The sequence below is a fragment of the Molothrus aeneus genome, chromosome 27, assembly GCF_037042795.1.
Source record: "Molothrus aeneus isolate 106 chromosome 27, BPBGC_Maene_1.0, whole genome shotgun sequence".
Classification (NCBI taxonomy): Eukaryota; Metazoa; Chordata; class Aves; order Passeriformes; family Icteridae; genus Molothrus; species Molothrus aeneus.
The window spans coordinates 3,908,979-3,935,084 of NC_089672.1; the positions used below are offsets into that span (position 1 = coordinate 3,908,979).

General features: G+C 64.3%; 4 protein-coding genes across 8 annotated transcripts in view; 3 read left to right on the plus strand and 1 right to left on the minus strand.

Moving 5' to 3' along the window:
- DAZAP1 (DAZ associated protein 1) overlaps window positions 1-3,857 on the plus strand; it is a 25,675-nt gene extending 21,818 nt beyond the window's left edge. For all 3 annotated transcript variants that reach the window (XM_066566457.1, XM_066566458.1, XM_066566459.1), the window contains one exon: window positions 2,894-3,857. In XM_066566457.1, the coding sequence (XP_066422554.1) occupies window positions 2,894-3,066 (173 nt within the window). In that variant the 3' untranslated portion in view covers window positions 3,067-3,857. The remainder of the gene's footprint in view (window positions 1-2,893) is intronic.
- A 1,053-nt stretch (window positions 3,858-4,910) lies between these two features.
- Window positions 4,911-7,034, plus strand: RPS15 (ribosomal protein S15). The gene is made up of 4 exons (XM_066566499.1): window positions 4,911-4,968; window positions 5,300-5,385; window positions 6,058-6,292; window positions 6,873-7,034. The coding sequence occupies exons 1-4, from the start codon at window positions 4,966-4,968 to the stop codon at window positions 6,984-6,986; spliced, it is 438 nt and encodes a 145-aa protein (XP_066422596.1). The 5' UTR covers window positions 4,911-4,965; the 3' UTR covers window positions 6,987-7,034.
- A 1,514-nt stretch (window positions 7,035-8,548) lies between these two features.
- On the plus strand, window positions 8,549-24,446 carry APC2 (APC regulator of WNT signaling pathway 2). 2 transcript variants are annotated; one of them, XM_066566399.1, is made up of 15 exons: window positions 8,549-8,649; window positions 12,645-12,803; window positions 12,904-12,994; window positions 13,068-13,236; window positions 13,898-14,006; window positions 14,094-14,207; window positions 14,474-14,551; window positions 15,513-15,593; window positions 15,665-16,046; window positions 16,127-16,222; window positions 16,317-16,456; window positions 16,555-16,632; window positions 16,717-16,833; window positions 16,964-17,178; window positions 17,535-24,446. In XM_066566399.1, the coding sequence occupies exons 2-15, from the start codon at window positions 12,663-12,665 to the stop codon at window positions 22,900-22,902; spliced, it is 7,179 nt and encodes a 2,392-aa protein (XP_066422496.1). In that variant the 5' UTR covers window positions 8,549-8,649; window positions 12,645-12,662; the 3' UTR covers window positions 22,903-24,446. The 2 variants fall into 2 exon arrangements, with proteins under 2 accessions (XP_066422496.1, XP_066422497.1); XM_066566400.1 differs by lacking the exon at window positions 8,549-8,649 and adding an exon at window positions 12,022-12,178.
- On the minus strand, window positions 23,289-26,095 carry LOC136567024 (granzyme M-like). Of its 2 annotated transcripts, XM_066566467.1 has the most exons (5): window positions 25,640-26,095; window positions 25,405-25,549; window positions 24,790-25,050; window positions 24,432-24,647; window positions 23,289-23,556 (listed from the first exon to the last, which is right to left on the minus strand). In XM_066566467.1, the coding sequence occupies exons 1-4, from the start codon at window positions 25,936-25,938 to the stop codon at window positions 24,459-24,461; spliced, it is 894 nt and encodes a 297-aa protein (XP_066422564.1). In that variant the 5' UTR covers window positions 25,939-26,095; the 3' UTR covers window positions 23,289-23,556; window positions 24,432-24,458. The 2 variants fall into 2 exon arrangements, with proteins under 2 accessions (XP_066422564.1, XP_066422565.1); XM_066566468.1 differs by lacking the exon at window positions 23,289-23,556 and having other exon boundaries at window positions 24,440-24,582.
- Window positions 26,096-26,106: the final 11 nt, after the last annotated feature.

Sequence of the window (26,106 nt, forward strand, 5' to 3'; positions counted from 1 at the left end):
GAAGAGTAAAAGCAGCATGGAGAGACAGGCAGTGCATGTGTAAGGATCCAAACCTGGTGCCTTTTCCTCCCTTTTCTCATCCCTTCCCCATCTCTCTGGAGGTGCAGTTCTGTGCAAAGCTTTGTTGTGCTCTGTAGGAAATTTTGAGGTAGAAGGCACTGAGCTAACAAGTTTTACAGCAGGCAGGCAGTGCTACAAAAAACAAATTCTTTTTAAAATTGCTAGACAAGTGCCTGTGCTCCAGAGGAAAATCTCTGCTGCTGCTCCCTGAGGGAGCTCAGAGGGAATTCTCATTCTCATCTTGCTCCTCTCAGCCCCGTTTCTCAGCAGTGCTCTCCAAATATCTCTACAGAGACCTCTCCAAAGAGCTCTGTACTAATGGTTTTTTTAAGGGATTGTAATTGGTCAGTTTTTACTTCTGAAGGGAATTTTGCATGCAGCAGCCTGTGGATTCAGGCTGTTCCCTGCTGGAACACGTTCTCCATGTGGTAGTGCTGCCTCAAGTTCCTGCAGAAACTGCTATGAGATGAAAACTTCACAACATTTATTTAAATAGATAATATTCAAAGTTCCAGCAATGTAAAGCAGCCTCTGAAGGAAGATGAGCCTTTGAGATGTGTTTGTGAAGCTGCATGTTCTCATGTTGATGAGTTTGAAATGTTTTTTAATTTGTTTCTTACACACCTGATTTCATGGATAGTTTTGCCCTTGGTGACTCAAAAGTTTTTCTTGTTCTGCCAGAACTTGGCTCTTTGCAGACTCTTTTTGGAGTGGGTTGGACTCTTCTAAATAAAGCACAAATCCCTGCACAGCCAGTTACATCAGTGAGGAGCAGCCAGGGTTTGGGATGTGTTGGAAGTTTAGGAAGGATCTGATGGAGAAGGACTCTTCATCCTGGAGCTGTGGTCACAGGACGAGGGGAATGGCTTCAATCTGGAAAAGAATAGGTTTAGACTGGATATTAGGAAAAACTTCTTCACTATGAGGCTGTTGAGACCCTGGCATGGGTTTTCTAGAGAAGCTGTGGCTGCCCCATCCCTAGAAGTATCCCTGATTTGCATATATTTACATAAATGTGTAAAGCTTGTGGGCTTTTAAGAGCCACACAGTTCCCTAATGAGCACGAGGCAGTGTAAGGTTTATCCTGGGCATTGTCCTAAATCCTTCAGTGTGTGCAGCCAGGGTGAGTGTCAGCACTAACACTCACCCTGCAAAATCAAATTAATTACATTAATTTAAAATAATTAAGAATTCATTATCTCCGTGCAGTCCCCTCAGTTCTGACTAGGATGGGTTTGTGTGCTCCACACCCTTCAGGCCACACCCCAAAGCTTTGTCTTCGCTCCCAAGGTCGGGCTGAGCAGGGAGGAGGAGCCTCAGGCAGGTCCTGGGAAGATTCCTGGTGTTCCCTGGGGCTGTTGGAGAGGGTGAGAGGCAGGGACAGAGGGCTCAGGTGTTGGGGTTGGGGTTTGTGTTGGGGCAGTGCAGCTCTTCCAGCTGGGTGAAGCCCCCCAGTGAGCTGTGCCAGGCCAGGCTTTATCCTGTGATCCATCCAGGCTCGGGTTTGGAGCCAGGTGCTCAAACCACGCAGGGGAGCAGAGCCAGGCATGGCACTCAGTGAGTCCTGAGTGGCTCTGCAGGTGTGTGCTGTGGGTTTCCTTCATCATAAACAACCTGAGCTCTGTGCTGAGCTGTGGTTTGCACCACTGTGCAGGGACAGCAACTCCAGGGTTGTGTTTTTCCACTCCCAGCCTCATCCCTTGGCAAACAATCCCCTTGTAGTTTTAGGCTCCTGCTTATCTGTGTCTGAACAAATGCCAGGAGGAGCATTTGCAGCTCCCAGAGCCTGAGCTCGCTGTGTTTGAGTGCTCATTAGTGCCAGCAAGTCCTTGAGGGACAGGCAGAGCTTGAAATTGAACTGCTGAAGATGTGCTAAGAGACTTTGTTTGGGATTAAGAGAGTTAAACCTGCTCTAAGCCTGCACAGAGAGAGGCAGCACTGCAGAAATGCTCTTGGTAATTAGGAGCCTTAATAGCATCTTTCAGAGCAGGGGCTGGCACTGATGCCAGGATTAAGAATCATATTTAATTATGAGGATTTGAATTAAATTTCTCAATTTCTCACTCGTCTTAATTTCCATCTAGTTGTAAATTTTGTGTTGTTAGCAGGGATTGCAGCCAGTCTTTTCTCTTGGAATGGAAACCCCTGTTCTTCTCCCTATCCCTAAACTCTGCTCACTCCAGAGTGGCCTTTGGTGCAGGTCCCAACCCAAAATCCAACTGCTTCTAAGCACTCCAAAGCTGTGAGCAGATGGTTGAACTGGGATTGCCCCAAACACAGCTCCCCCTTCCTGCACCCCTGCTCCCTTCTGCTTTTTGCAGAAAAGGAGGAAGATCCTGCAGGACCCTGGAGCTGCTGCTGCTCCTGGCCAGGGAGCGCTGTCAGGTGTGGGATTCACACCCGTGGCCACTCCTGGAAGCTCATCCTGTGCCTTTCCCTTCTCCCCAGGGTATGGACAAGACTTGAGTGGGTTTGGACAAGGTTTCTTTTCTCTTGGAAAGGAAACCCCAGTTTTTCTCCCTGTCTCTAAACTCTGCTCACTCCAGTGGCCTGTGGTGCAGGTCCCATCCCAAAATCAAACTGCTCCCAAAGCTGTGAGCAGATGGTTGAACTGCCAGCCTGGCTGGGATTACCCCAAACACATCTCCCCCTTCCTGCACACCTGTTCCCTTCTGCTTTTTGCAGAAAAGGAGGGAAGATCCCTGCAGGAGCCCGGAGCTGCTGCTGCCTCCCAGGTGTTGTTCTGCTCCTGGCCAGGGAGCGCTGTCAGGTGTGGGATTCACACCCGTGGCCGCTCCTGGAAGCTCATCCTGTGCCTTTCCCTTCTCCCCAGGGTATGGACAAGACTTGAGTGGGTTTGGACAAGGTTTCTCTGATCCCAGCCAGCAGCCCCCTCCCTACGGAGGCCCCTCGGTGCAGCCATCCAGCGGCCCCCCGGCAGGAGGCAGCGGCTTCGGGCGGGGACAGAACCACAACGTGCAAGGATTCCACCCCTACCGGCGCTAGCCTGGGCTGCCAATCAGGGAGTGAGTGCTGCCCGCAGGGACCTCTGGGCCCAGCTGGAGCCCGGGATCCCAGACTTCTGAACTTGTGACAATCACATTACTTGATGGAAGAAAAACCTAACAACAGTTTTTTTTTTCTTCGGGGGGAGGGCGGGGGTTGGGGGCAGATGGCTTCTGAAGGCAGAGCTGTGGGTGTTTGGACTGCAGTTTTTAAAGATTTTCCTTTCTCTAACCCATCAGCACAAATAAAGAAAATGTCACTGGTTCAAATTACAGGGTTTTAAAAATGTCTTCAGCTTTAATTCAAAACTTCAGGTTTCTTTTTTTTGAAATTATTTTTCCTGAGCCTTTGTTTTACCGTATATTGTAAACTTTTATGTTTAAAAGAAAAAAAAATATATACATTTACAGATTGTGAAATTTTTAAGAGAAATTTTCTACTATGTATGCTGGCTTATTTTTTAATTTAAAACAGGGTTTCCGTGAGTGCTGTCGGAGGCGGGGGAAGAGCTGCAGCCCCTCCCTCCCTCCCTCCCCACGGCAGTGCTGGGGCGGAGGGTTCCGAAACTCTGGGAGTTGACAGAAACCTGCTGAGTGTATTTTGCTGTTTGTTCTGGGGGCGGAGCTGGGCCGGGGCGGGCGCAGGAGCTGCTCAGAGGCTCCACCTGCCTCCCCTTCCTGAGGCCTCGGCCAAGATGTGGATTTCCCTCAGGCAAAAAGGTTTTGGTGCGTTTGGCACTGAGCAGTGCCAAGCCCTGGTTTGAATAAAGACAAGAACCTTTGGATTAGAAACACCAGCCTGTCTCCATTTTTCTGGGTGTTTTTTTTTTTGCTTTTGTGAGTGTGGGTTTTCTGGAGGAGTCCTGGGGCAGCTTTGTGGTGTCACCAGCTGTGCCCTGTGCAGGGTGGCACTGCCAGGGAGCCACGGCTGCATGGGTCTGACTGGGGGATGAGATCCAGCCTGATGTGGTGAAGGGCTTGGACCTGGTGTAATTAATCCCTGTTAATGAAGTGGAGCTGGGGCTGTGTTGGGATGTGTCTGTGCTGTGGAGGTCGCTTCGTTGCTCCCTCTGTTCAGAGGGAATTTTGTATTTTGTGTGGTTCTGGTTCTGCTTGCTGTGTGTGAATCCTCCAGGCTTGAATCCTCGTGGCTCTGCTCCTCACTCTGTTACATCTGTGAGCTCGAAATTCCTGCTGGAACAGGAGCTGTTCCAGGGCTGGCTGTGCAGGAGTCACTTCTGAGACCAACTGGATCCCCCTCAGGAGTGTGAAACCGTGGAAATGTCACAGCACCACCCTGGAGCCTCGGGGACACCTGGAGCAGAGGACACCCAACATCTTCACCTCTTCTGGGATAAAACCCTTCGGATTTGGCTCCTGTCTGTGCAGAACCACCTCCTCCAGGCCCGTGTGGGCCATTAGATCTGGGACCTCCTGCAGGGGCCAGACCGGACCAACCTGTGCCGAACGAGCCGGATCTGCTGGGCCACTCCCCTCGTGTCCCCGCCTCACCCCGCAGCTCTGGCTCCCATGGGTGAAAGACAAAGGTGGCTTCCCAAAAAGGCGTGGGATGCTCAGAGCTGGCCCGGGGTGGCTGCGAGGTCCGGGTGGCTGTGACCTGTCACTGCTGGGTCCCACCTTGGGCCAGCGGGAAGGAGCGGTTTCTTTGGAACCCGAGATTTCCTTGGAATCACCACGGGCAGGTTCGGGGGGAAGAGGGGGCTCCGTCCCCGTCAGCTGTCCCCGCGCTGTCCCCATGCTGCGGGTGCGGCCCCTTTAAGGGCAGTGAGGGCGGAAGCGCTGCCCGCCCGCGGCTTCCCCGCCCGTTCCGCCCGCGCCGCTCTCGCGAGATCTGCCGCTTCCGGCGCGAGCGCGGCCTTTCCGAGCGGCCCAGGCCAAGATGGTGGGTGCGGGGGAGGCCCCTTCGGCGCCATCGGGCCCCATCCGCCGCCATCCGGGCTTCACCCGCCGCGGCGGCGCCGCCCGGGGCTCGGGACTTTCCTGGGGGATGGGGAATGGGCCTCCCCGGGGCCCTGCGGGGGTTCCCCGGCCGGGCGGGTCCCAGCGCGGCGGGAGCGGGGCTGAAGGGAGGGAGCGGCCTGGGCGCTCCGCGGAGCTCGGTGGGGCCGTGGCCTCCCGTGTGCGGGGCGGGGAGCGCGGCCTTGAATCCCCATGTCTCCCTCCCGGGCGGCCGCGACCCCCTGCCCTGACCCGAACCCGCTGTCCCGCTGCAGGCGGAGGTGGAGCAGAAGAAGAAGCGAACCTTCCGCAAATTCACCTACCGCGGGGTGGACCTGGACCAGCTGCTCGACATGTCCTAGTAAGGGCTAGTAGGGGTTTGGGGTCGGGGGAGCCGGTGCTGCCCCATACTCGCGTTGTGTTCAAATACCGGCAATAACGGGGGTTTGGGTGCTCAGCTGCTGCTTTTGGGCTGTTTAAAGTCCCTCGGTGACACCGTCAGTGTGGCGTCCCGGCGCCCTGCTCCAGGCTCGGTTCGGGTGATGCTGAGGGTGTGGGGTCCCCGGGGGTCTCCCTTCTGTACCCACCTCAGTCTGGGTGGCACAGATTTTGGGGTTTCCACGGAGCTGTACCCCAGGCTCACCTTGACCTTTGGTGGCCTCTCCAGGATGTACCCCAGGCTCAGTTCGGGGTCTCTGGCCATCTCCTGGGTCTGCACCCCAGGCTCTCTCTGGCTAATTCTATGGCTGCGGGGTCTCTGGGCTCTCCCCAGGCTGGGTTCAGGATCCTTGGGCTGTTCCCCAGGCTGGGTTTGGGGTCCCTGGGCTGTTCCCTGGGCTGAGTTAGGGGTCCCTGGCCCGTTCCCCTGGCTGGGTTGGGGTGTCCTTGGGCTGTTCCCCAGGCTCTGTCAAGGTAACTGTGGCTGTGGGGTTTCTAAGCTCTCCCCAGGCTGGGTTAGGGGTCCCTGGGCTGTTCCCTGGGCTCAGTTTGGGGTCCCTGGGCTGTCCCTGAGCCGTCCCTGTGCCCCTGGCAGCGAGCAGCTGATGCAGCTGTACAGCGCGCGGCAGCGGCGGCGCCTGAACCGCGGCCTGCGCCGCAAGCAGCACTCGCTGCTCAAGCGCCTGCGCAAGGCCAAGAAGGAGGCGCCGCCCATGGAGAAGCCTGAGGTGGTGAAGACCCACCTGAGGGACATGATCATCCTGCCCGAGATGGTGGGCAGCATGGTGGGCGTCTACAACGGCAAGACCTTCAACCAGGTGGAGATCAAGGTGAGCTGGTGGCTCTCGCACTGAGCTCAGCGCCCGGAGCGTTCGCTTGTAACTCTTTGTAAATCCCGCTCATTCCCTGTGTCTGGGGGGGTCCAGGCTCCTCCTTGGAGTGGGGTTGGCTCAGAGGGACACCTGGAGGTGTCATCCCAGGGAGGGCCAGCTCCCACAGGGGTCTCAGTGTGGCTCTGAAGCGCTGAAATGGCTGTGCAGTGATCCACATGCTCAGCCCTGGCTCCCAGCCTGCCAGCACTGCTTCGGCATGAAACAGATCCCTGAGCTTTCCAGGAGTGGAATTACCCGGGAGGTGCTGTCACTTGATACCACCAGTGGGATTAAATGCCATTTCTTGCTCCTACCTGGTGCTAAATCCCACCTGGAAGGGCACAGATGCCTCTGTGGCTCCCGTGTCACCTCCCCAGGAGGGGCAGAGCTGGGGAAGAAGCCCATCAAGGCACCAGGGGAGGAGCAGGGCTGGAATAACCAGCTGTGCCAGGCTCCTGGCAGCCCTGGGATGGGGATGGGAGGGGGATGTCCCCATGTCCCCTGGCGCTGTCCCCAGCACGGGTCTCTCCACTTGCAGCCCGAGATGATCGGCCACTACCTGGGCGAGTTTTCCATCACGTACAAGCCGGTGAAGCACGGCCGGCCTGGCATCGGTGCCACCCACTCCTCCCGCTTCATCCCGCTCAAGTAGCTCCGGGAGGGAGCCTCCTGCAGTGTAAATAAAGAAATTCCACCTGGATCCTTCTGTCTCCTGCCTCTCCATTCCCGGGGCAGGGGGCTGGGGTGTGCTGAACTCCACTCCACCATCATTGGATGTTCTCCTGAGTATTTCCAGGGTTTTTGGCACTGCTTTCTGTCAGCACCTGCAGCAAACAAATCATCTTCATGTGGGTTTAGGGAATGAATTAAATTCCTTGCTCTTCACTGGGAAGTGGGGAATGGCACTTTAATATTTACAGCATTTCCATGTATTTAACTTCATTTGTTAATATAAATACTGGGAATGTGGAACTGGGGGAAGGCAGGGGGGGTTCCCAGGCTTGGAACCAGCCCGAGTCCCAGGAGAATCTGCCAAGGCCCATCACGGGATGTTGAAACCCCAAACTATTATTTTCTTGTCCTTAGTTGGGGAACCCAAAGGATTTTGGTGACAGGGATCACAGAGTGGCATTGGGTGGGGGGTGAGCAGAGGGTTTGCAGCTCAGGCTGAGAGGGAGGGACGTGTTCTGGGGGATGCTCAGGGGTGAGTGGTGATGGGAAGGGAGATGAGAGGAGTTTATCCTGGGTGGATGATCTGGTTTGTCCCTGAACTGAGCTAAATGAACCCAGTGCTGGTCACCAGCACCACATCCCACGGTGAAGCCATCGGTGGAGAGGGACCATTTGTCCCCAGGGTGGTCCTGCTGGCTGGAGTCCCTTGGGGACTGCTCAGGGGTCCCTGAGGGCCCAGTTCCAGCTCTTAAGTCACACACCCTCCACATGACATTCCTGTGGCCGGTGGTGCCAGGGCCGTTTGTCCTTTAGGGAAGGTTCCCGGGCTCCGAGCTCCGGGTCCCTTTTTGTTCAAGCAATGTGACCTTGAGAGGGTGGCCTCAGGACAAGAGGGCTGGGGTCACTGTCCTGCTGTGGTCACTGTCCTTCTGTGGCCTTGTGGGGACTCTCAGTCCCTCCTCTGGGGACTCCCCAGAGGGCCAGGACACCCCAGTTGGGAGGTGGGTGACAGTGACCTCGGTGGGTGACGGTGACCTCGGTGGGTGACAGTGGCCTGAGCACATGGCAGAAGCTGCAGAGGGGTCGGCGTGAGGGTCCCGCTCATCCCGGGGGGGACCCCGGGGCTCAGCCGGTGCTGCCGCACCTTGGGAGGGTCCCCAAGGACACGGGGGCGGCTCGCGGGGCACAGATTCCGTCGGGAGGGACTGGTTCGGTCTGGGAGGGCCGGTTCGGTCTGGGAGGGCCGGTTCGGTCTGGGAGGGCCGGTTCGGTCTGGAGGGACCGGTCCGGTTTGAGGGGACAGGTTCGGTCTGGAGGGACCGGCCCGGTCGGGAGCGGCAGGTGCGTCCCGGGACACGGGGACGGGGCAGATCCGGGCGTTTTTGCGGAGGCCGGAAAAGAGGCGGATGGAGGGGAACGGAGCCCTCCCGAAGGGTCCCGTCTCCCCCCGCTCCGCACAGTCCGGTGGGGCGCGGGGAGCCCCCGGTGCCGCCCTCTAACGGCGGCGGCGCCGCTGGAAAATCCCGACCGAGAGGAGCGGGGGGGCGGGAGCGGGATGCGGCTGCTCGGGGCCGCGCCGGAGCCTCGCCCAGCTCCGCGCCGCCCCGCGGCGCCCCGCACCGCTCCGCACCGCCGGGGATGAGGTACGGCCGCACCTGCCCCCGCACCCCCGAGCCCCCCGCGGGTCCCGGGGCTCCGGGGATGGGGGAAAGCGGGGGAGGCTGCGCGGCGGGGCCGGGGGGCTGGGGGGGGGGGATCGGGGTGCGGTGTCGGCTTGCGGGGGATTGGATGCACCGGGGGGGCCTCGATCTGCGCCCCCTCCCCGCGGCGGGGATGCCCCCGGCCCTTTCCTGCGGCGGGCGCGGCTCCGTCCCGCGGGATCCGGGGGATCGGGGGGATATTGGGGGACAGGAGGGTTCAGGGTGGATCAGGGGGTTCAGGGGGAATCGGGAGGGTCGGGCAGCGTTTACCCCCCGCATCCTGCAGGAACAAAGGCCGGACAATGCCGGGGCTCGGCGGGGACTCCGCGGGAGGGGGGGAAGAGGGAGCAGCATCCCCCGTCCCCATTCTCACCTTCATCCCCATCCCACCTCCATCCCCATCCCCATCCCATCCCCATCCTGCGGGCGAGGCGGGGGGGGTCGTTCCTGGGGTGACAGCAGCTCCCCCCGCCCCGATGCGAGCTCGGCTCTGCAGATCCCCCCCTCCCGATGCTCCCTCAGCGCGGCTGGGCCGAGCATTGCGGCTGAGCCCCAAAACCTCACCCAAACCAGCACCCCAAACCCTCCCCACAAACCCACACCCCAATTCCACCTCCCAGACTGGCCCCTCAAAATCCTCGGCCTCTAAACCAGCACATCAGCCCCACCCGGGGGGCACCCCAAGGGTCCCTGTGCCGTGTCCCCGGGCGGGGGTGTCCCCAGTCACCCCGGGTGGGGTGGGGAGGTGGCTGCACGTTCACCCTGCTGGCTCCCACGGGCACCCGGGGCTGTGGGGTGGATAAGGGGGACCCTGCATTGTGAGGGGGCTGTGCTGGGGGTGTTGGGGACCCCACCAGGGCCCCACATCCATCCCCAGGCCACGATGCCCGTGTGTGTGAGTGCAGGTGCTGTGCGGGGGCTGCAGGGGTCGATGCTGTGTGAGGAGAGGGTGATGGATCCTAAATCCCCCTGTCCCTGCGCGTGCAGGGTCGAGCTGGGGGGGACCTGTGCTCCCCGGGGGGGGTTTGCTGTGGTCGGGGGTCCCCAGGGCCGGGTCGATCAGCCCGGGCTGGTGACAACACGCTGTTTGTTTAATGTCCCCGGGGGCTGCAGGAGCCGCAGCCGGGGCCGGGGCTCAGCTGTGCCTTTGGCGCTGTGGCCACGCTGGGCTGATGGCTGCGGTCCCTGTCCCAGCCTCATCCGCAGAGCCAGGCTGGAGTGAGCGAGGGGTGCAGGGAGCTCGGGGTATCCCCAGGGCTCCCCAGGCCCTGCCCTGCTCTGCCCAGGCCAGGGTGGCTCTGGCTAAGGTGGCATCAAATATGATGAGCAATCGGTGGGCAAGGCACTGCGGTGGTGAACAGCGCAGAGGATGGTGGGGTGGTGGGCACTGTGGGCAGTGAGGTGGGCAGTGGGCACTGTGGGCAGTGATGAGGGCAGTGGGCACCCTGGGCAGCGAGGAGGACAGCAGGATGTGCTGGGCAGTGCAGCTTCTGCTTCACCTGCAGCAGCATCTGCCCTGCCAGGAAATTGCTGGATGGATCCAGGCCCCACCAGTGGCCTCGGCCATCCTGGGGTACCCTCAGCAGAGAGAGGCAGATTTTGGGGGTACGAGGAGACACACCCAGGACCCTGAGCCATCCCATCAGCCCAGGGTCAGCTCACGGCCCCACCTGGATCCAGCCCTGGGGGGACACAAGGTCCTGTGGGACAGTGACCACCATGGTGCTGGAATGGAGCTGCAGCCCCGGCCCCCCTTTCCCGCAGCCCCAGCCCCCCTTTTCCGCAGCCCCGGCCCCCCATTCCCGCAGCCCCGGCCCCCCATTCCCGCAGCCCCAGTTCCCCATTCCCGCAGCCCCGGCCCCCCTTTCCCGTCGTCTCTCGCCGCTCTGTGGATGCAGGTGCGGCCCCGGCCCCTCCCCGCAGGCTGCAGATCCCGGCGCCGCTGCGGCCCCGGCGCTCGGCCGGCCCTGCCAGGAGCTGGGGGGAGCAGAGCTCAGCCCCCAATCCATCAATCCCCCCGAATATCCCAGCCTTGACCCCCCCGGAGGGCAGCCAGAGCACCCCGGTTCTTTCAGGGTGGGGTCCCCCAGGGGAGGGGGCTCTGGCTGAGCAGTTGGGTGGGTACCCACAGGTTTGGGGTGCTGGGGAGGGGGGATCGTGTTCCCCTGGAGGAGTGGAAGCCCCTGGCTCCCATTATCCCCTCCAGCCCCATCCTCCACATCCGAGCGCCTGTGCTCCCCCATCCCTGTCGCCATAGCAACAGCAGGCCGTGCTCATCCTGCATCCCGCATCCCGCATCCTGCATCCATCATCCTGCATCCCCCAGCCCGCATCCATCCCCCCACCTCCCTCCTGTGGGGCCCTGCCTTCCATATCCCCAATCCCTAACCCTGCATCCCATATTCTGTATCCTGCATCCCACATCCCTCACCTTCCACATCCTTGCATCCCTCAGCCTGCATTTCACATTCCTGCATCCCATATTCTGTATTCTGCACCCATCATCCCACACCCCTCACCTTCCACATTCCTGCATCCTTCGCCCTGCATTCCCTGTTCCCAAATCCCTCACCCTGCATTCCCCATTCCTGCATCCCTCACCCTGCATCCCTCATCCTGCATTTCACATTTCTGCATCCCTCACCCTCCATTCCATATTCTGTATCCTGCACCCATCATTCTACACCCCTCACCTTCCACATTCCTGCATTCCCCATTCCCACATCCCTGATCCTGCATCCCTCATCCCGCATCCCTCACCCTGCATTCCCTATTCCTGCATCCCTCACCCTCCCTCCCGAATTCCCTCCTTGCCCTGCACCCCCAATCCCACATCCCTCGTCCCCCTTCCTCTGCCCCCCACCGTCTCCCATCCCCTCTGCCCGGGGTTATTTCTCTCCCGGGGGGAATTTTTCGCCAGCTGGGGGGGGATTCACACCGTGGGGGTCTTTGGGAATCCGGGTGGTGGCAGGGGGGGCACCCCCCAGCAGGACCCATAGGGCAGGACGTGGGGTCCCCCACGGCTGTGGGGGTGAAGGAGCAGTTTGGGGGGCCCGGAATGGCCCCTGGGGGTGTGCGGGACATCGATGGGGGGGCTTTGGGGGTTGCTGGTTCCCCCCACTGCCAGGGGTGCTGGGACACCCAAAGGACTCGTGGGAGCAGAAGGGCCCCAGGGAGCCGCCCTGGGGCAGATTTGGGGGTGTCAGAGCCGGGGGGGGGAGGGGGGGGTCGATCGCTGCCCCCCCCGACCCATTTTGGTGGGGGGATGTGGGGTGGGGGCAGCCGAGGGGAGGAGGGGAGCCCCCATCCCCACTGCCCCCCCTTTGCCGGCTCCCCCCGCTCACACGTGGCGCTGACGGAGGCTCCGCGGGGCCGTCGCGCTCCCGCTGCCACCACGACCCTCGGGGGGGATGAGGAGGGGTCCTGGGTCCCCCCTCGGGTGTGACAGCGCCGTGTGTGTCCCCCCGGGCAGGTGCGAGGGGCGGGGGGCGCTGCGGCAAAGGCAGATTTGGGGCGCTGGGGGCGGCTGGGGGGGCACAGGGGGGCTGAGAGGGTTTGGGGAGGGGGCACAGGAGGGCGGGGGGGCCGTGCAGGGGCCGGGGCTGTCCCCGGAGCCGGAGGGAGCGGAGCGGGAGAAGGTTGGGAGCGGGAGAAGACAAAAGAGAGACAAAGGGAGAGCGGAGCTCTGCGGAGGCTGCGAACCAGGCGGGGGCTCTGGGGCTGGGGGGGCCCTGCCTGGAGCCCACTCTGAGCCGGGGCCGCCCCTCTGGGGGGGTTTGGGGGCAGCGGCTCTCGCAGGGCTCGGGGGGTGCGGGTGTTGGGGTGCCCAGCGCTGTGCCGCGGTCCCAGCTGGGTCCTGGGGGGCTCTGAGGGTCCTGGGGGGCTGTGAGGGTCCTGGGGAGCCCCCCGGGTGCTGCCCACCCCCGACCCCCCCGCAGGAGCTGGAGGAGGTGAAGATGTCCGGCTCCATCGCCTCGTACGATCAGCTGGTGCGGCAGGTGGAGGCGCTGAAGAAGGAGAACAGCCACCTCCGGCGGGAGCTGGAGGACAACTCCAACCACCTCTCCAAGCTGGAAAATGAGACCTCGGACATGAAGGTGGGGACAGGCCCGGCTGGGGACGGGGCACACACCCCGAAATGGGGGGGGGGGTTCCATCCGCATCTCCCCGTCCTCAACATCTCCACCCCTGTTTTAGGAGGTCCTGAAGCACCTCCAGGGCAAGCTGGAGCAGGAGGCCCGGGTCATGGTGAGCTCGGGGCAGACGGAGGTGCTGGACCAGCTCAAAGGTGGGTGCCTGGGCAAGGTGGGGAGGGGGCGACCCTGCCAAGCCCACCCTGACAGCGCCGTCCCCATCCCCAGCCCTGCAGATGGACATCACCAGCCTCTACAACCTCAAGTTCGCCCCGGAGGCGACGAGCGGCGGGCGCGGCACCGAGGAGAGCCCGGCGGGCCCCGCCTCGCACCGGGACGGCCCCGGGGAGCTGGGCAGGGCCACGTTCCGCATGCTGGAGGAGCTGGACCGCGAGAGGTGATGGGCTGGGGGGCAGAGGGGCTGGGGGGCCGGGGTTGTGCTGATCCTGTCGGGGTCTCTGGCTGCTCAGAGTGACCCCGAGAAGAGTTGGAAAGTCTCTTTTCCCAGCCCGGAGCTTGAAGAAGGAGTCAGGGCTCTTCAGTTCTCAGTCTCAAGGTTGTTTATTGTGTCTTATCTATAAAAAATTTTCTCCTGCCCTGCCGAGGTCAGCCCAGCAAGGCAGTCCAGGCACTCTGCCTCCCCCAGGGCAGGGTTATGTCTTTCTACTAAAAACTACGTGTACAATGTTTGCAATTACTTTCCAATACCCATCACCTGTGTTAGACAGTGAGCTTCTACTCTAAACCAATCTGTGAGTGCCACCATCACAGCAGAAGATGGAGGCCAAGAAGAAGAAGGAGAAAGGCTGGACACACCCAGTTCCCTCCATCTTGCCTCCTGAAACCCCATCCCAAAAACCCTAAAATCTACTTTTCCACCCTGTGATAACTTCACTGTTATTCTACCTAAACTGTTGTGGCTTGCTGATCTTCATACAAGGTTGGTAACTTGCTCCACGGGTCACAATCAAACCCAGAGGTGTTTTGGGCTCTGTGCCAGGGTCTCTGAGACAGCCAGAGGGATGTTCTGGACCCTGACACTCCCCCTCTCTCGGCAGGTGTTTCCTGCTGGGGGAGATCGAGAAGGAGGAGAAGGAGAAGGTCTGGTACTACTCACAGCTGCAGAGCCTGGCCACGCGCCTGGACGAGCTGCCCCACGTGGAGACGGTGAGTGGGGGACCCCCTGTGCCCCCCCGGGCCTCGGGGAGCCGCCCAGACCCTGCCCTGCTCACGGCACCCTCTGTGTGCCCCCAGTTCTCCATGCAGATGGATCTGATCCGGCAGCAGCTGCAGTTCGAGGCGCAGCACATCCGCTCGCTGATGGAGGAGCGCTTCGGGACGGCCGATGAGATGGTGCAGAGGGCACAGGTCGGGTCCTTCACCCCCAAACGCCTCCTGATCTGCTCCTGGGGGGCCCCAGACTGATGGGCTCAACTCTGGGTACCATCACAAGCAGCTCTGGGTGCACTGCACCAGCTGCTCACACCCTGACAGCTCCTCACACCCTACTCCAGCTCCTCACACCCTACACCACCTGCTCACACCCCATTCCTTGCACACCCACACCCCTCCCTCCCATCCCTCGTGTTCCTGGGGGGTCCCCGCCCTGTCCAACGCCCTCTGTGCCCCCCCAGATCCGGGCGTCCCGGCTGGAGCAGATCGACAAGGAGCTGATGGAGGCGCAGGACAAGGCGCAGCAGCCGGAGCCGCAGGTATTGGGATTGGGGCCGGGGTGTCCCCGCTCCCTCTGGAGCCAGGAAGGGGGAGGAAGGGGCCAGCAGGGCCCCCCCGCGCTGTCCCCGCGCTGTCCCCATCGGCACAGCCGGGCTTTGTGCGGCTCGGGCACCGTGAAATGGGCAGTTGCCATGGAGACCAGAAGTAGGCCATGGCGGGCGGGCGGGGGCTCCGCAGCATCTGCCGCCAGGGTGGGCAGCCTGCCATCATCATCGTCATCGTCATCGCCATGGGCTGCCATCGACACGGTCCCTGTGTCACCCACAGCCTCGCCACTGTCATTGTGCCACTGTCACCCACAGCCCTGCCATTGTCACCTTCACAGCCCTGCCATTGTCACCATCACAGCCTCGCCACTGTCATTGTGCCACTGTCATTGTGCCACTGTCACCCACAGCCCTGCCACTGTCACCATCACAGCCCTGCCAGCGCCATTGTCCCACTGTCACCCACAGCCCTGCCATTGTCACCATCACAGCCTCGCCACTGTCATTGTGCCACTGTCACCCACAGCTCTGCCACTGTCACCATCACAGGCTGCCATCACCATTACCACACTGTCACCATCACAGCCCTGCCATCAACACGGTGCCATCATCACCCTCCTCCCACCATCACCACAGCCCCACGTGGCAGCACCCACGGCCCCCATCACCCCCAGACACCCCCAGATCCTCACAGCCCCCGTTTCCCACCCCTCCCTCACCCCGCAGGCTCAGCCCCAGCCCCCTCCCCGCTGCCCACCCACGCTCCCCCTTCCCTGAGCTGCAGCAGCCCCCCCCATCCCAACCATCCCCGATTTTAGCTCAGAACCCACCCCTGGCACTGACGGAAACAACGACTGGGGACGGCAGGGGGCGGCAGGAAAGTGGGGAGGGGCTGGGCAGGCGGGCGAGGGCTCTGCAATGCAGCCCCCCCCACCTGCCCCCTCCTCCGCAGCTCTGCGGGAAGGTCCCGGCCATGGACGGGGACGGCAGCCTGGACCCCCCGACCCACCCCGAGGAGGGCGGCAACACCAAGGTGAGGAGCACGGCCGGGGCGGGCCGAGCCCGCGCTGGGGCTGAGCGTGACCCCGTGTGTGCCGCCCGCAGGTGGAGGTGGTGTTCTGGCTGCTGTCCATGCTGGCCACGCGCGACAAGGAGGACATGTCCCGCACGCTGCTGGCCATGTCCAGCTCGCAGGAGAGCTGCCTGGCCATGCGCAAGTCGGGCTGCCTGCCCCTGCTCATCCAGATCCTGCACGACTCCGACGGGGAGCCGGGGCCCCCCGAGAGCCCCACGGGCGCCAAGGACGCCCGCATGAGAGCCAATGCTGCCCTGCACAACATCGTCTTCTCCCAGCCCGACGAGGGCCAGGCCAAGAAGGAGATGCGGGTGCTGCACGTGCTGGAGCAGATCCGCTCCTACTCGGAGACCTGCTGGGACTGGCTGCAGATGCAGAGCAGGGACGGGGGACGGGGCCCCGAGGGCGCCGGTACGGGCGGGCCACGCGTGCTGGGAGGGGCTGGGAGGGGCTGGGAGCATCGTGTGGGACTGACCCTCATCCCCCCGCAGTGCCAGTGCCCATCGAGCCGCAGATCTGCCAGGCCACCTGTGCCATCATGAAGCTGTCCTTCGACGAGGAGTACCGGCGGGCCATGAACGAGCTGGGTGAGCGCGGGGAGGCGGCTCCTTCCCCCTGCACCGCGCCCAGACGGGCTGCTGGAGGCCAGGAAACCCAAATGACCCCTGCCTCGTCCCACAGGTGGGCTGCAGGCCGTGGCCGAGCTGCTGCAGGTGGATTATGAGATGCACAAGATGACCAACGACCCCCTGAACCTGGCGCTGCGACGCTACGCAGGGATGGCCCTCACCAACCTCACCTTCGGGGATGTGGTCAACAAGGTGGGGAGGGGGATTTGGGGGGATCAGAAGGGTCTGGGGGGGATCAGAAGGGTCTGGGGGTCGCAGCATCACCCTCACCACCCTCATCCTCCCCACAGGCCACGCTGTGCTCCCGCCGGGGCTGCATGGAGGCCATCGTGGCTCAGCTGGGCTCCGACAGCGAGGAGCTGCACCAGGTGGGTGCTGGCGGGGCTCCCCGGGGTGGGGGACAGGTAGGGGGACAGTCCCTGTCCCCCACTCATCCTGCTCTGCCTCTCCAGGTGGTCTCCAGCATCCTGAGGAACCTCTCCTGGCGCGCTGACATCAACAGCAAGAAGGTGCTGAGGGAGGTGGGCAGCGTCACTGGGCTGATGCGCTGTGCCCTGCACGCTGGCAAGGTGAGCCTGGGGTGGTGACAGTGACCACAGACAGACCTGGCAGGGCTGTGTGTCCCCCTGGCGTAGGGGACAGCAGGCACAGGGTGACAGGACAGGGCTGACAGGAGTTGTGTGTCCCCTCCTGGGGCAGGAGTCGACGCTGAAGAGCGTCCTGAGCGCGCTGTGGAACCTCTCGGCGCACAGCACGGAGAACAAGGCGGCCATCTGCGGGGTGGAGGGGGCCCTGGGCTTCCTGGTCAGCACCCTCACCTACAAGTGCCAGAGCAACTCCCTGGCCATCATCGAGAGCGGCGGTGGCATCCTCAGGAACGTCTCCAGCCTCGTTGCCACACGGGAGGATTACAGGTGAGGGGCACTGCAGGATGGGGCCGCACCTGAGGGACCCAGGGCACCACAGACCGAGGGATGGCATTGGGGGTAGGATGGGAATGGGGGACCCCGGACTCCATGGACCCCAGGATGGCATCGGGGGATGTATGGCTGCAGGTACAAGGGGGATGGAGATGGAGGACCCTGGGCACCAGGGTGGTGTTGGGGGATGCAGTGGTCGGGGGTCCTGCAGGACTGGGGGGCACTGCAGGGACAGCACCGGGGGATGTCATGACTGGGCAGGGGTGGGGTCACCCTGCACTCCTGGGATGGGGCAGGCAGTGGGCCCAGGACCACCCTGACAGCCGGGGGGGATCCCCTCTGTCCCGCAGGCAGGTGCTCCGGGACCACAACTGCCTGCAGACGCTGCTGCAGCACCTGCGCTCGCACAGCCTGACCATCGTCAGCAACGCCTGTGGAACCCTCTGGAACCTGTCAGCGCGCAGCCCCCGCGACCAGGAGCTGCTGTGGGACCTGGGGGCGGTCAGCATGCTCCGCAACCTCATCCACTCCAAGCACAAGATGATCGCCATGGGCAGCGCGGCCGCGCTGCGCAACCTCCTCACCAACCGGCCCCCCAAGTACAAGGACACGGCCGTGGTGTCGCCGGGCTCCTGCATGCCCTCGCTCTACATGCGCAAGCAGAAGGCGCTGGAGGCCGAGCTGGACGCCAAACACCTGGCTGAGACCTTCGACACCATGGAGAAGCAGAGCCTGAAGGGGCAGAGCGCCAAGAAGCCGATGCGGCACATGGAGAGCCTGGTGAAGGATTACGCCTCCGACTCCGGCTGCTTCGACGACGACGAGGTGCCCAACATCTCCACCGGCGTGGAGACGGCCAGCGCCTCCGTGCTCTCCATGTTCCTCAACTCCTCCTTCCTGCAGGGCCAGGCGCTGCCGCGGGCGCTGGCCCAGCGGCGCTGCCCGGAGCCGGAGAAGGACGGCAGCGGGAAGGCGGCCGAGCCCAAGAAGGCGCCGCTGCCGGAGGACGACGTCTCGCTGGCCGCCGAGAAGTTGGCCAACAAGATCTCCAGCACGGTGGCCAAGATCGACAAGCTGGTGGAGGACATCTCCACCATGCACAACTCCTCAGACGACAGCTTCAGCCTCAGCTCCGAGGACCACTGCCTGGACTGGCAGTACGGCCCCGAGGACGGGCACGAGGCGCGCGCCCAGTCCTGCTCGCCGTGCCGGCTGTCGGACGCCGGCGGCTTCGCCAAGCGGGAGAGCCTGAGCCGGGCGCACACCCTGCTGCGGCTGAAGACGGCCTACACCAGCCTGTCCACCGACAGCCTCAACAGCGGCAGCACCAGCGACGGCTACTGCACCAAGGAGCACATGAAGCCCTGCCCCAGGGCCGCCTTCCTGGATTACCGGGATGAGCTGCAGCGCTACCAGAAGCGGCCCAGCCGGCTTGACCTCAAGAGCATCCTGGGCAAACCAGAGCGGGCCGAGCCCCCCGAGCCAGACAAACCCGAGCAGCAGGACCTGCCCGAAAGGGCCAAGAAGGTGGTGACGTTCCCCAGCCCCAAAGTGCCAGAGAAGGAGATGGAGTGGAAGAAGGAGGTGGGCACCAAGCCCCCCACCGACCCCCATGTTCGCACCATCAAGCTGTCTCCATCCTACCAGCACGTCCCCATGCTTGAGACCCTGGCCAAGAGCAGCACAGCTGCTGGCCACCAGCCCTCCCTCCTGGGCAGGAAGCAAGCCTGGCTCCCCCCGGCGCTGCTGCAGGCGGCCGAGCCCCTGAGCAAGATCCCAGAGAAGCTGCCGGCCCAGCCACCGGCCTCAGCAGAGCAGGAGTCAGTGCAGAAGTACTCGGTGGAGGACACCCCAATCTGCTTCTCCCGGTGCAGCTCCCTGTCCTCCCTCTCCTCAGCAGACAACGTGCTGGATGGGCAGAGCCACAGCGAGAACGACCTGGATAGTGACTCCTCCCTGGAGATCCTGGAGATGGAGGAAGGGGACGCAGAAGGGGAGGAGGATGGGAGGCAGGAGAGGGAGAAGGCGGTGGATCCAGGTCCCACCACGGCAGTGGGGATCTCCCAGCCTATCACCATCCCCTTCCCGAAGCGTGACAAGGTTTTCCTGCGGGAGGCCTCGCCCTCACGCCAGGAGGACCTGACGCCCTCGAGCTCCTCGGAGAATTACATCCAGGAGACGCCGCTGGTGATGAGCCGCTGCAGCTCCGTCAGCTCCCTGGGCAGCTTCGAGAGCCCCTCCATCGCCAGCTCCATCCAGAGCGACCCGTGCAGCGAAATGATCAGCGGCACCATCAGCCCCAGCGAGCTGCCCGACAGCCCCGGGCAGACCATGCCCCCCAGCCGCAGCAAGACCCCGCTCTTCGAGCTGGGCTGCCAGCCCGAGAAGGAGACCAGCCAGTTCAACATCCAGTGGGAGAACAACGTCAAGAAGTTCATGGAGATCACCGACTTCAAGGAACGCTTCCAGCTGCCCCAGGACCTGGACTCCATGGTTTACTTCACGGTGGAGAAACCCAACGAGAACTTCTCGTGCGCCTCCAGCCTGAGCGCCCTGCCCCTCCACGAGCACTATGTCCAGAAGGACGTGGAGCTCAAGCTGATCCCCACCTTCCCGGAGAAGAACAGCCTGAACTTCGCGGCTCACGAGAAGAGGGAGGAGCGGCGGGAGGAGCGGTACCTGGAGGGCCGGCGAAGGGCGGAGCGCCCCGAGCCCCCCGACGACGACGACATCGAGATCCTCAAGGAGTGCATCAGCTCGGCCATGCCCTCCCGCTTCCGCAAGGTCAAGACCTCGCTGCTGTCCGGGCAGGTGCTGCACCCGCAGACCAAGAAGTCGCTGCACGTCCCCGTGTACATGCTGGTGCCGGCCCACACCCACCCCGGCGTCCCCAAGCACCTGCGAGCCACCTCCCGCGACCTCTTCAAGGACGACGACTCCTTCACCGACTCGGCCGACGGGACCCCCGTCAACTTCTCCAGCGCAGCCTCGCTGAGCGACGAGACCCTGCGGTACCCGGCGGGCGAGGAGGCTGAGCACCCCCTGGCCGAGCGGCGCCGCCAGCCCGGCACCATCCCGGCCCGCAGAGCCGCCTCCGGCAGCTCGGCCCCCGCCCGCCTCGGCTCCGCCGGGAAGGGCAAAGCGGGGCCGGGCCGCGGCGAGGGGAAGCGGGGCCAGACCCCCGCGAAGGGCACGGCCAGCCTGGAGCTGGGGGCCGGCCGGGCCAGCGGAGCCGCCGGGAGGAAGGATGAGGCTCTGGAGGACGGGGTGGTGTTCCAGTCGCTGTGCCACACCACGCCGACGGAGGAAGCCGTCTACTGCTTCTACGACCCGGATTTGGACGAGCTGCCCGAGGCGGGCAGGGACGGCTCCGGCAGCAGAGCCCAGCCCGGCCGGGCGCCACGGAGGGAGCGCTGGGGAGGCTCCGTGCCCCACAAGGACCCCGAGCCCGGCTCCCGTCCGGCCAAGACGAAGCCTCAGAACAACCTGATCGCCGACGAGACGCCGCCCTGCTACTCCCTGAGCTCCTCCATGAGCTCCCTGAGCGACGCCAACCTCTCCGAGGGCGAGGAGCGGGGCCAGCCCTGCGGCAAAGCCACCTGGCCGCGGTCAGCTGCAGCGGGGCAGGCGCAAGGGGGCTCGCCCAGCTCCCCCAGCCTCAACTCGGAGGATGATCTGCTGCAGAAATGCATCGGCTCGGCCATGCCCAAGCGCCGGCGGCCCGCGGCTCGCCGCAGGCTGGTGGAGAGAAAGCAGAAGCCGCCGGGAGCCGGCGGGAGGGAGCGGAAAGCCGAGGCCAGGCATCACCCCGAGGAGGAGGCCGGTTCTGACCGGGGTTCCGACCTGGACAGCGTGGAGTGGCAAGCCATCCAGGAGGGAGCCAACTCCATCGTCACCTGGCTGCACCAGGCTGCCGCCTCGCTGTCCCGGGAGCCTTCCTCCGAGTCCGACTCCATCCTGTCCTTCATGTCGGGGCTCTCGGTGGGCTCCACGCTGCAGCTCTCCCTGGGCAGGCAGGAGAAGCAGCGGCCCGGCAGCGCCTCCGGCCGGGAGCCGGCGAGGAGGGAGCACAGCAAAGGCCGCCCGGAGCGCAAGGACGCGGCCGGTGCCCGTCCCGCCGGCCGCGCCAGCTCCAGGGCGGAGCGGAGCCCGGCGCCCGCCAAGCCGGTGCCCAACCTGCCCGTGGTGTTCCGCGGCAGGACCGTCATCTACATGCCCAGCCTGGCCAAAGATGCCCCCAGCCCACGAGCCACGCCGAAGAAGAGCCCCGCGGCCAAGCCCGAGGCGCCTCCGGCCAAGAACCTCTCGCTGAGCCAGCAGCGCTCGCGGAGCCTGCACCGGCTGGGCAAAGCCCCCGAAACCGGGGAGCTGGCGCTGCCCAAGAGGAGCACGACCCCGCCCGCCCGCATCGGCAAAGGTCCCCCCTCCTCGGGCTCCTCCCGCACCTCCACGCCCTCCCAGCACGCCCCCAAGAAGCTGCCGTCGCCCTCCCAGGCCACCAAACAGGGCGGCCCGGCCGCGGGCAAGGCGAGCGGCTCCTCCTCCCCGCCGGGACCCCCGGCCAGAGCCCCGGCCCCCAAATCCCCGGCTCCCAAGCAGTCCAAGACGCAGAAGTCGCCCGTGCGCATCCCCTTCATGCAGAAGCCCAGCAGGAAGGTGCTGCCGGGCCGGGGGGCCATGCCGGTGCTGGAGGAGCAGGTCGATGGCTCCAAGGCTCGGCCCGGGGGGCCGGGGGGCAGCCGGCTCAACCTGGTGCGGATGTCATCGGCCCGCTCCAGCGGCAGCGACTCGGACCGCTCCGGCTTCCTGCGCCAGCTCACCTTCATCAAGGAATCCTCGAGCCTGCTGCTGCGCCACCGCTCCGACCTGTCCCCGGCGCCGCCGGCCACCTCGCTGCCTCGCCGGGGCTCTCCCCAGCGCAGCCGAGCCGCGCTCCCGGCCGTGTTCCTCTGCTCCTCCCGCTGCGACGAGCTCAAGGCGGCCAAAGCGGCCACCCCGGGCCAGCGGCCGCTCATCCCCAGAGCCCAGCCCGGCGGCAAAGCCACGGCCGGGGCCAAAGCGCCGCGCCGGACCAGCTCCGAGAGCCCGTCCCGGCTGCCGGTGAAGAGCAGCGCGGCCGCGGCCGAGCCCTTCAAGCGCTACTCGTCCTCGCCCAACATCAGCGTGGCCCGGCGGGCGGCCAGCCCGTCCTCCGTGCGCTCCGAGGCGGCGGCGCGGCGGCGGCAGAACGAGCCGGCGGCTCCCGGGGGCCCGCCGGGAAAGCCGCCGGTGGTGGTGATGAAGGGCACGTGGCGGAGGATCCGCGACGAGGACATCCCGCACATCCTCAAGAGCACGCTGCCCTCCACCGCGCTGCCGCTGGCCGGCTCCGGAGACGAGGAGCCCCCCGGCACCCCCGGCACGCCCAGGAAGACCAGCGACGCCGTGGTGCAGACCGAGGACTTCGCCACCTCCAAGACCAACTCCAGCACCTCTCCCACGCTGGAGAGCCGCGAGGGACCCCCGCACCCCCGCGCCACCGGCGACGGCGAAGCCCCCGCGCCCGCCAAGGCCGCCCTGCCCATCTCCTTCGGCCACGAGGCGCCCGCCGGGAGCTTCCCCGGCAGCCGGCACGGCTCCCCCAGCAAGGCCGCCCGCGTCACCCCCTTCAACTACGTCCCCAGCCCCATGGCGGTGACGGCGGTGGCCGACAAGGCGGTGGAGAAAATCCAGGCTTGATGATGCCCCAGTGAGGGTCCTGCGACGCCCCCAGCGCCACGGGAGCTGGCCAGGGCTGTGTTTGGGACACACGTGGGGAAGTGGGACAGCCGGGGACCAGCGAGTCACCCCAACCCCCTGCTGGCCCCAGCTTGGGGGGCTTGCTGTGCTGAAGCATCACCATTGCCAGCAGCAAGAACTGGACAGAACTGGGAACGTTCTGGGTCTGGCAGCCCGAGCTGGGGTGGTTCTCATGGACCATCCCCTCCCACTGATGGATGCCAGGGACAAACTGAGGTGGGGCTGTGTCACCGTGTGCCCCCATCCTGCTCACCCAGAGCCTGATCCCACACGCCCGGGAGCTGACACAGCACATCCAGTACCAGGAAAACCCCACACGCTCCAGCTTGTCTGGCATCAGCTCATGGCAGCTCATTTATTACCAGGGGAAGGGATGCAGAGGAGAAGCTTTGGAGGGGGAGATGGGGACCAGGACCCCCGTTTGGGGGACCAGGAGCCCCTGCTGGAGGTTCCTCATGGCTGATCTGTGCCGGTCTGAGGTGGTGGCAGAGGGAAATAGGAGGAGCCAGGCAAAGCTCACGGGGGTGGCTGGGGTCCCGATGGGCTCATCCCAGGGCTGCTCACAGGGTGCTGTCACCAGGCTGGGGGGCTGCTCTGGGAGGGAACAGGGTGCTGAGTTGGCACCAGGATGCCCAACCCCCAGGAAAGGGTCTGGGGTCCCTCACCTTCACCCACAGCCCCCCAGCCTCCCAGCCCCAGGGCAGGAGAGCCTTGGCTCACAGCCAGGATCCCGGTGTGTCCCTGTGGATGTGGACACGAATCCATCCAGGACTGGATTACGCCCACGAGCACGGGGCCTGCCAGCCCCAAAACCCTGGGGCCACTCCTGCTGCCAGCCAGGCCCAGGTGCCAACACTGGGGTGTGTGGGAAGCGCCTCAGCCCCGGGGAATGGGATGGGCTGCAGAGGAACCCCCAATCCAGGTGGTCCCAGACCCCTCAGATACCTCCAGTCCTCCACCATCACTCCCTGCTTTGGGTGGACCTTGGTGCCCCCCCATGCCAGTGCCACGGGGGGCTGAAGGGACAAACACAGGGCTATGGGGACATGTGCAGGGGACACAACTGGGCGGCTGTGGGGACACAGTGAGGAGCTCTGAGTTGCACAGTGGGGCCAGGGAGTCACCAGGACCGTGGGGATATGCAGGGGGTCCCCAGGGATGTGCCCTGGAGTCGTGGGGACGGGCACACCAATGCCCACTGGAGCCCCCCTGCCCTGGCAGTGGCTGGCATGGAGGGACCAGTGGCCGGGACTGAAGAAAAGGAGGAAAATCCCAGGAGCGGCCCTGCCAGGTGCTGTAACGGAGCGCAGGGGTGGCAGGAGGGCCAGCATCGACCCCCGGCTACAAGCCACCGCCCTCCTCCTCCTCCACCGACAATCCCGCCGGGCTCCGCTCGCCATCACTGTATCTATGTACTAAGGATGTTATTTTACCAGACTCTGGACAGTATTTCCCAATTAAAAGCCAACCTGTGTAAATAGGAAGGGGTGTTTGGTCTATCCCGTGTGTTCGGGCTGGGCGGATCCGCAGCCCTTCCGCAGCGTTTTCCGGATCCATTTCTTGTGTTTCACGGTCGAGGTGGCCACCGGCGGCTTGAAAGGATCAGTGGCGTTCTTGCCGCTGAAGGACACCACGCCGGCCACTGCCGGCCGCTTACCGCACACCAAGGGCCCCCCCGAGTCACCCTGAGGAGGGGGTGACACCAGGGAGTGGACCAGGGCGCAGGGACCCCCGCCACGGCCAGGAGAACATCTCACCTGCTCAGAGTGAGCATCCTGCCCGCAGCCAGGCTCGGGTTTTTGCACCCTTGGACCCCCAAATTCTCACCTTGGCGGGTGCCGAGCCGCGGCGCTGCCCCTGGAAGCAGATCGTCGTGGGGCCGATATCGCCGTGCCAGAAGCGGCTGTTGTTGCACATCCGCGTGTCCATCACCGTCACCTCCATCTCCTGCAGGGTGGGCGAAAGCCTCCGGCCCTGGGGGTCCACGAGCCCCCAGCCCGCCAGGCTGCACCGCGCCCCCGGCGCCGGCTCCCGGCTCGCCAGCGGGATCAGCTGCCGTGTCCTGCTCAGTGTCACCTTCCTGTCCAGCTGCGGGCGGGGGGCGGCATCAGAACCCCCTCCTTGGGCAGAGGGGCTGGCGGGGAGCACCCCAACACAGCGGGTGCGGGCTCAAAGGGGAGCACCCCGATGCTGCAGGTGGGGGACTGAAGGGAGCCCCCCAACGCCACGGGTGGAAGAGGAGCACCGAGCACGGTGCAGCGGCAGTGGGAGCGGGGGGATGACACCCAGGCGTGAAATCTCTTGGGGGTGAGAAGAGGAAATGTCACCGAGCGAACACCCGGAAATGTCACCCGGCCCCGTGCGAACACCCCGCCCCTTCCCGGCAGCGCTCCCCGGCACCGCCGCCGCTCCAGCCCTGCTCGGAGCCCCCCCGAGCCCCACCTGGAGCAGGAGCAGGTCGTTCTCCATCGTCTGTCGGTCGTAGCCGGGGTGGGGACAGACAGCCCGGATGGTGAAGCTCTGCGTGTCCTCCTCGTGGTGCCGCCAGTTGTGCAGCCCCACCAGCAGCCTCCCCTTGTGCCACGACCTGCTCCGCCCCGGGAGCGGGGTCAGCCCGGTGCCGGTCACCCGGAGCCCCGTCCCCTCCCCGGGCAGGACCCAGCCGTGCCAGACTCACCTCTTAGGCAGGCAGTGCGCGGCCGACAGCGCCCAGCGCCGGTGCAGCAGCGCTGCCCCGCAGACGTGAACCCCCCCAAACTGCAGGGACGCCATGTAGGGCCGGGAGTGGCGTTTGGCCTCGTGTCCCCCGATGATGGAGGGCTGGAGCCACGTCCTGTCCCCACCAGCAGCTGCCACCGCCCCGGGCAGTGACTCCGAGCCCACGCCGGACACACCGGCCCAAGGGAGGGGTGGCGGTGGCAGCAGCAGCAGCAGCAGCAGCAGCAGCAGCGGCCCCAGGCAGCCCCGAGCCCCCATCCCGCCCCTCCGCGGCTCCCGGTGCGGCTGCCGAGCTGGAGGAGCCCCGGGTGCCGTGTGACAGCGGAGCAGGACAGCAGCGGGGCACGGATGCAGCTCAGGGGGGGCAGGAAGGGGAAGAAGCACCCACAAGGTGACACCCAGAGCCCCCGCAGCGCTCAGAGCAGA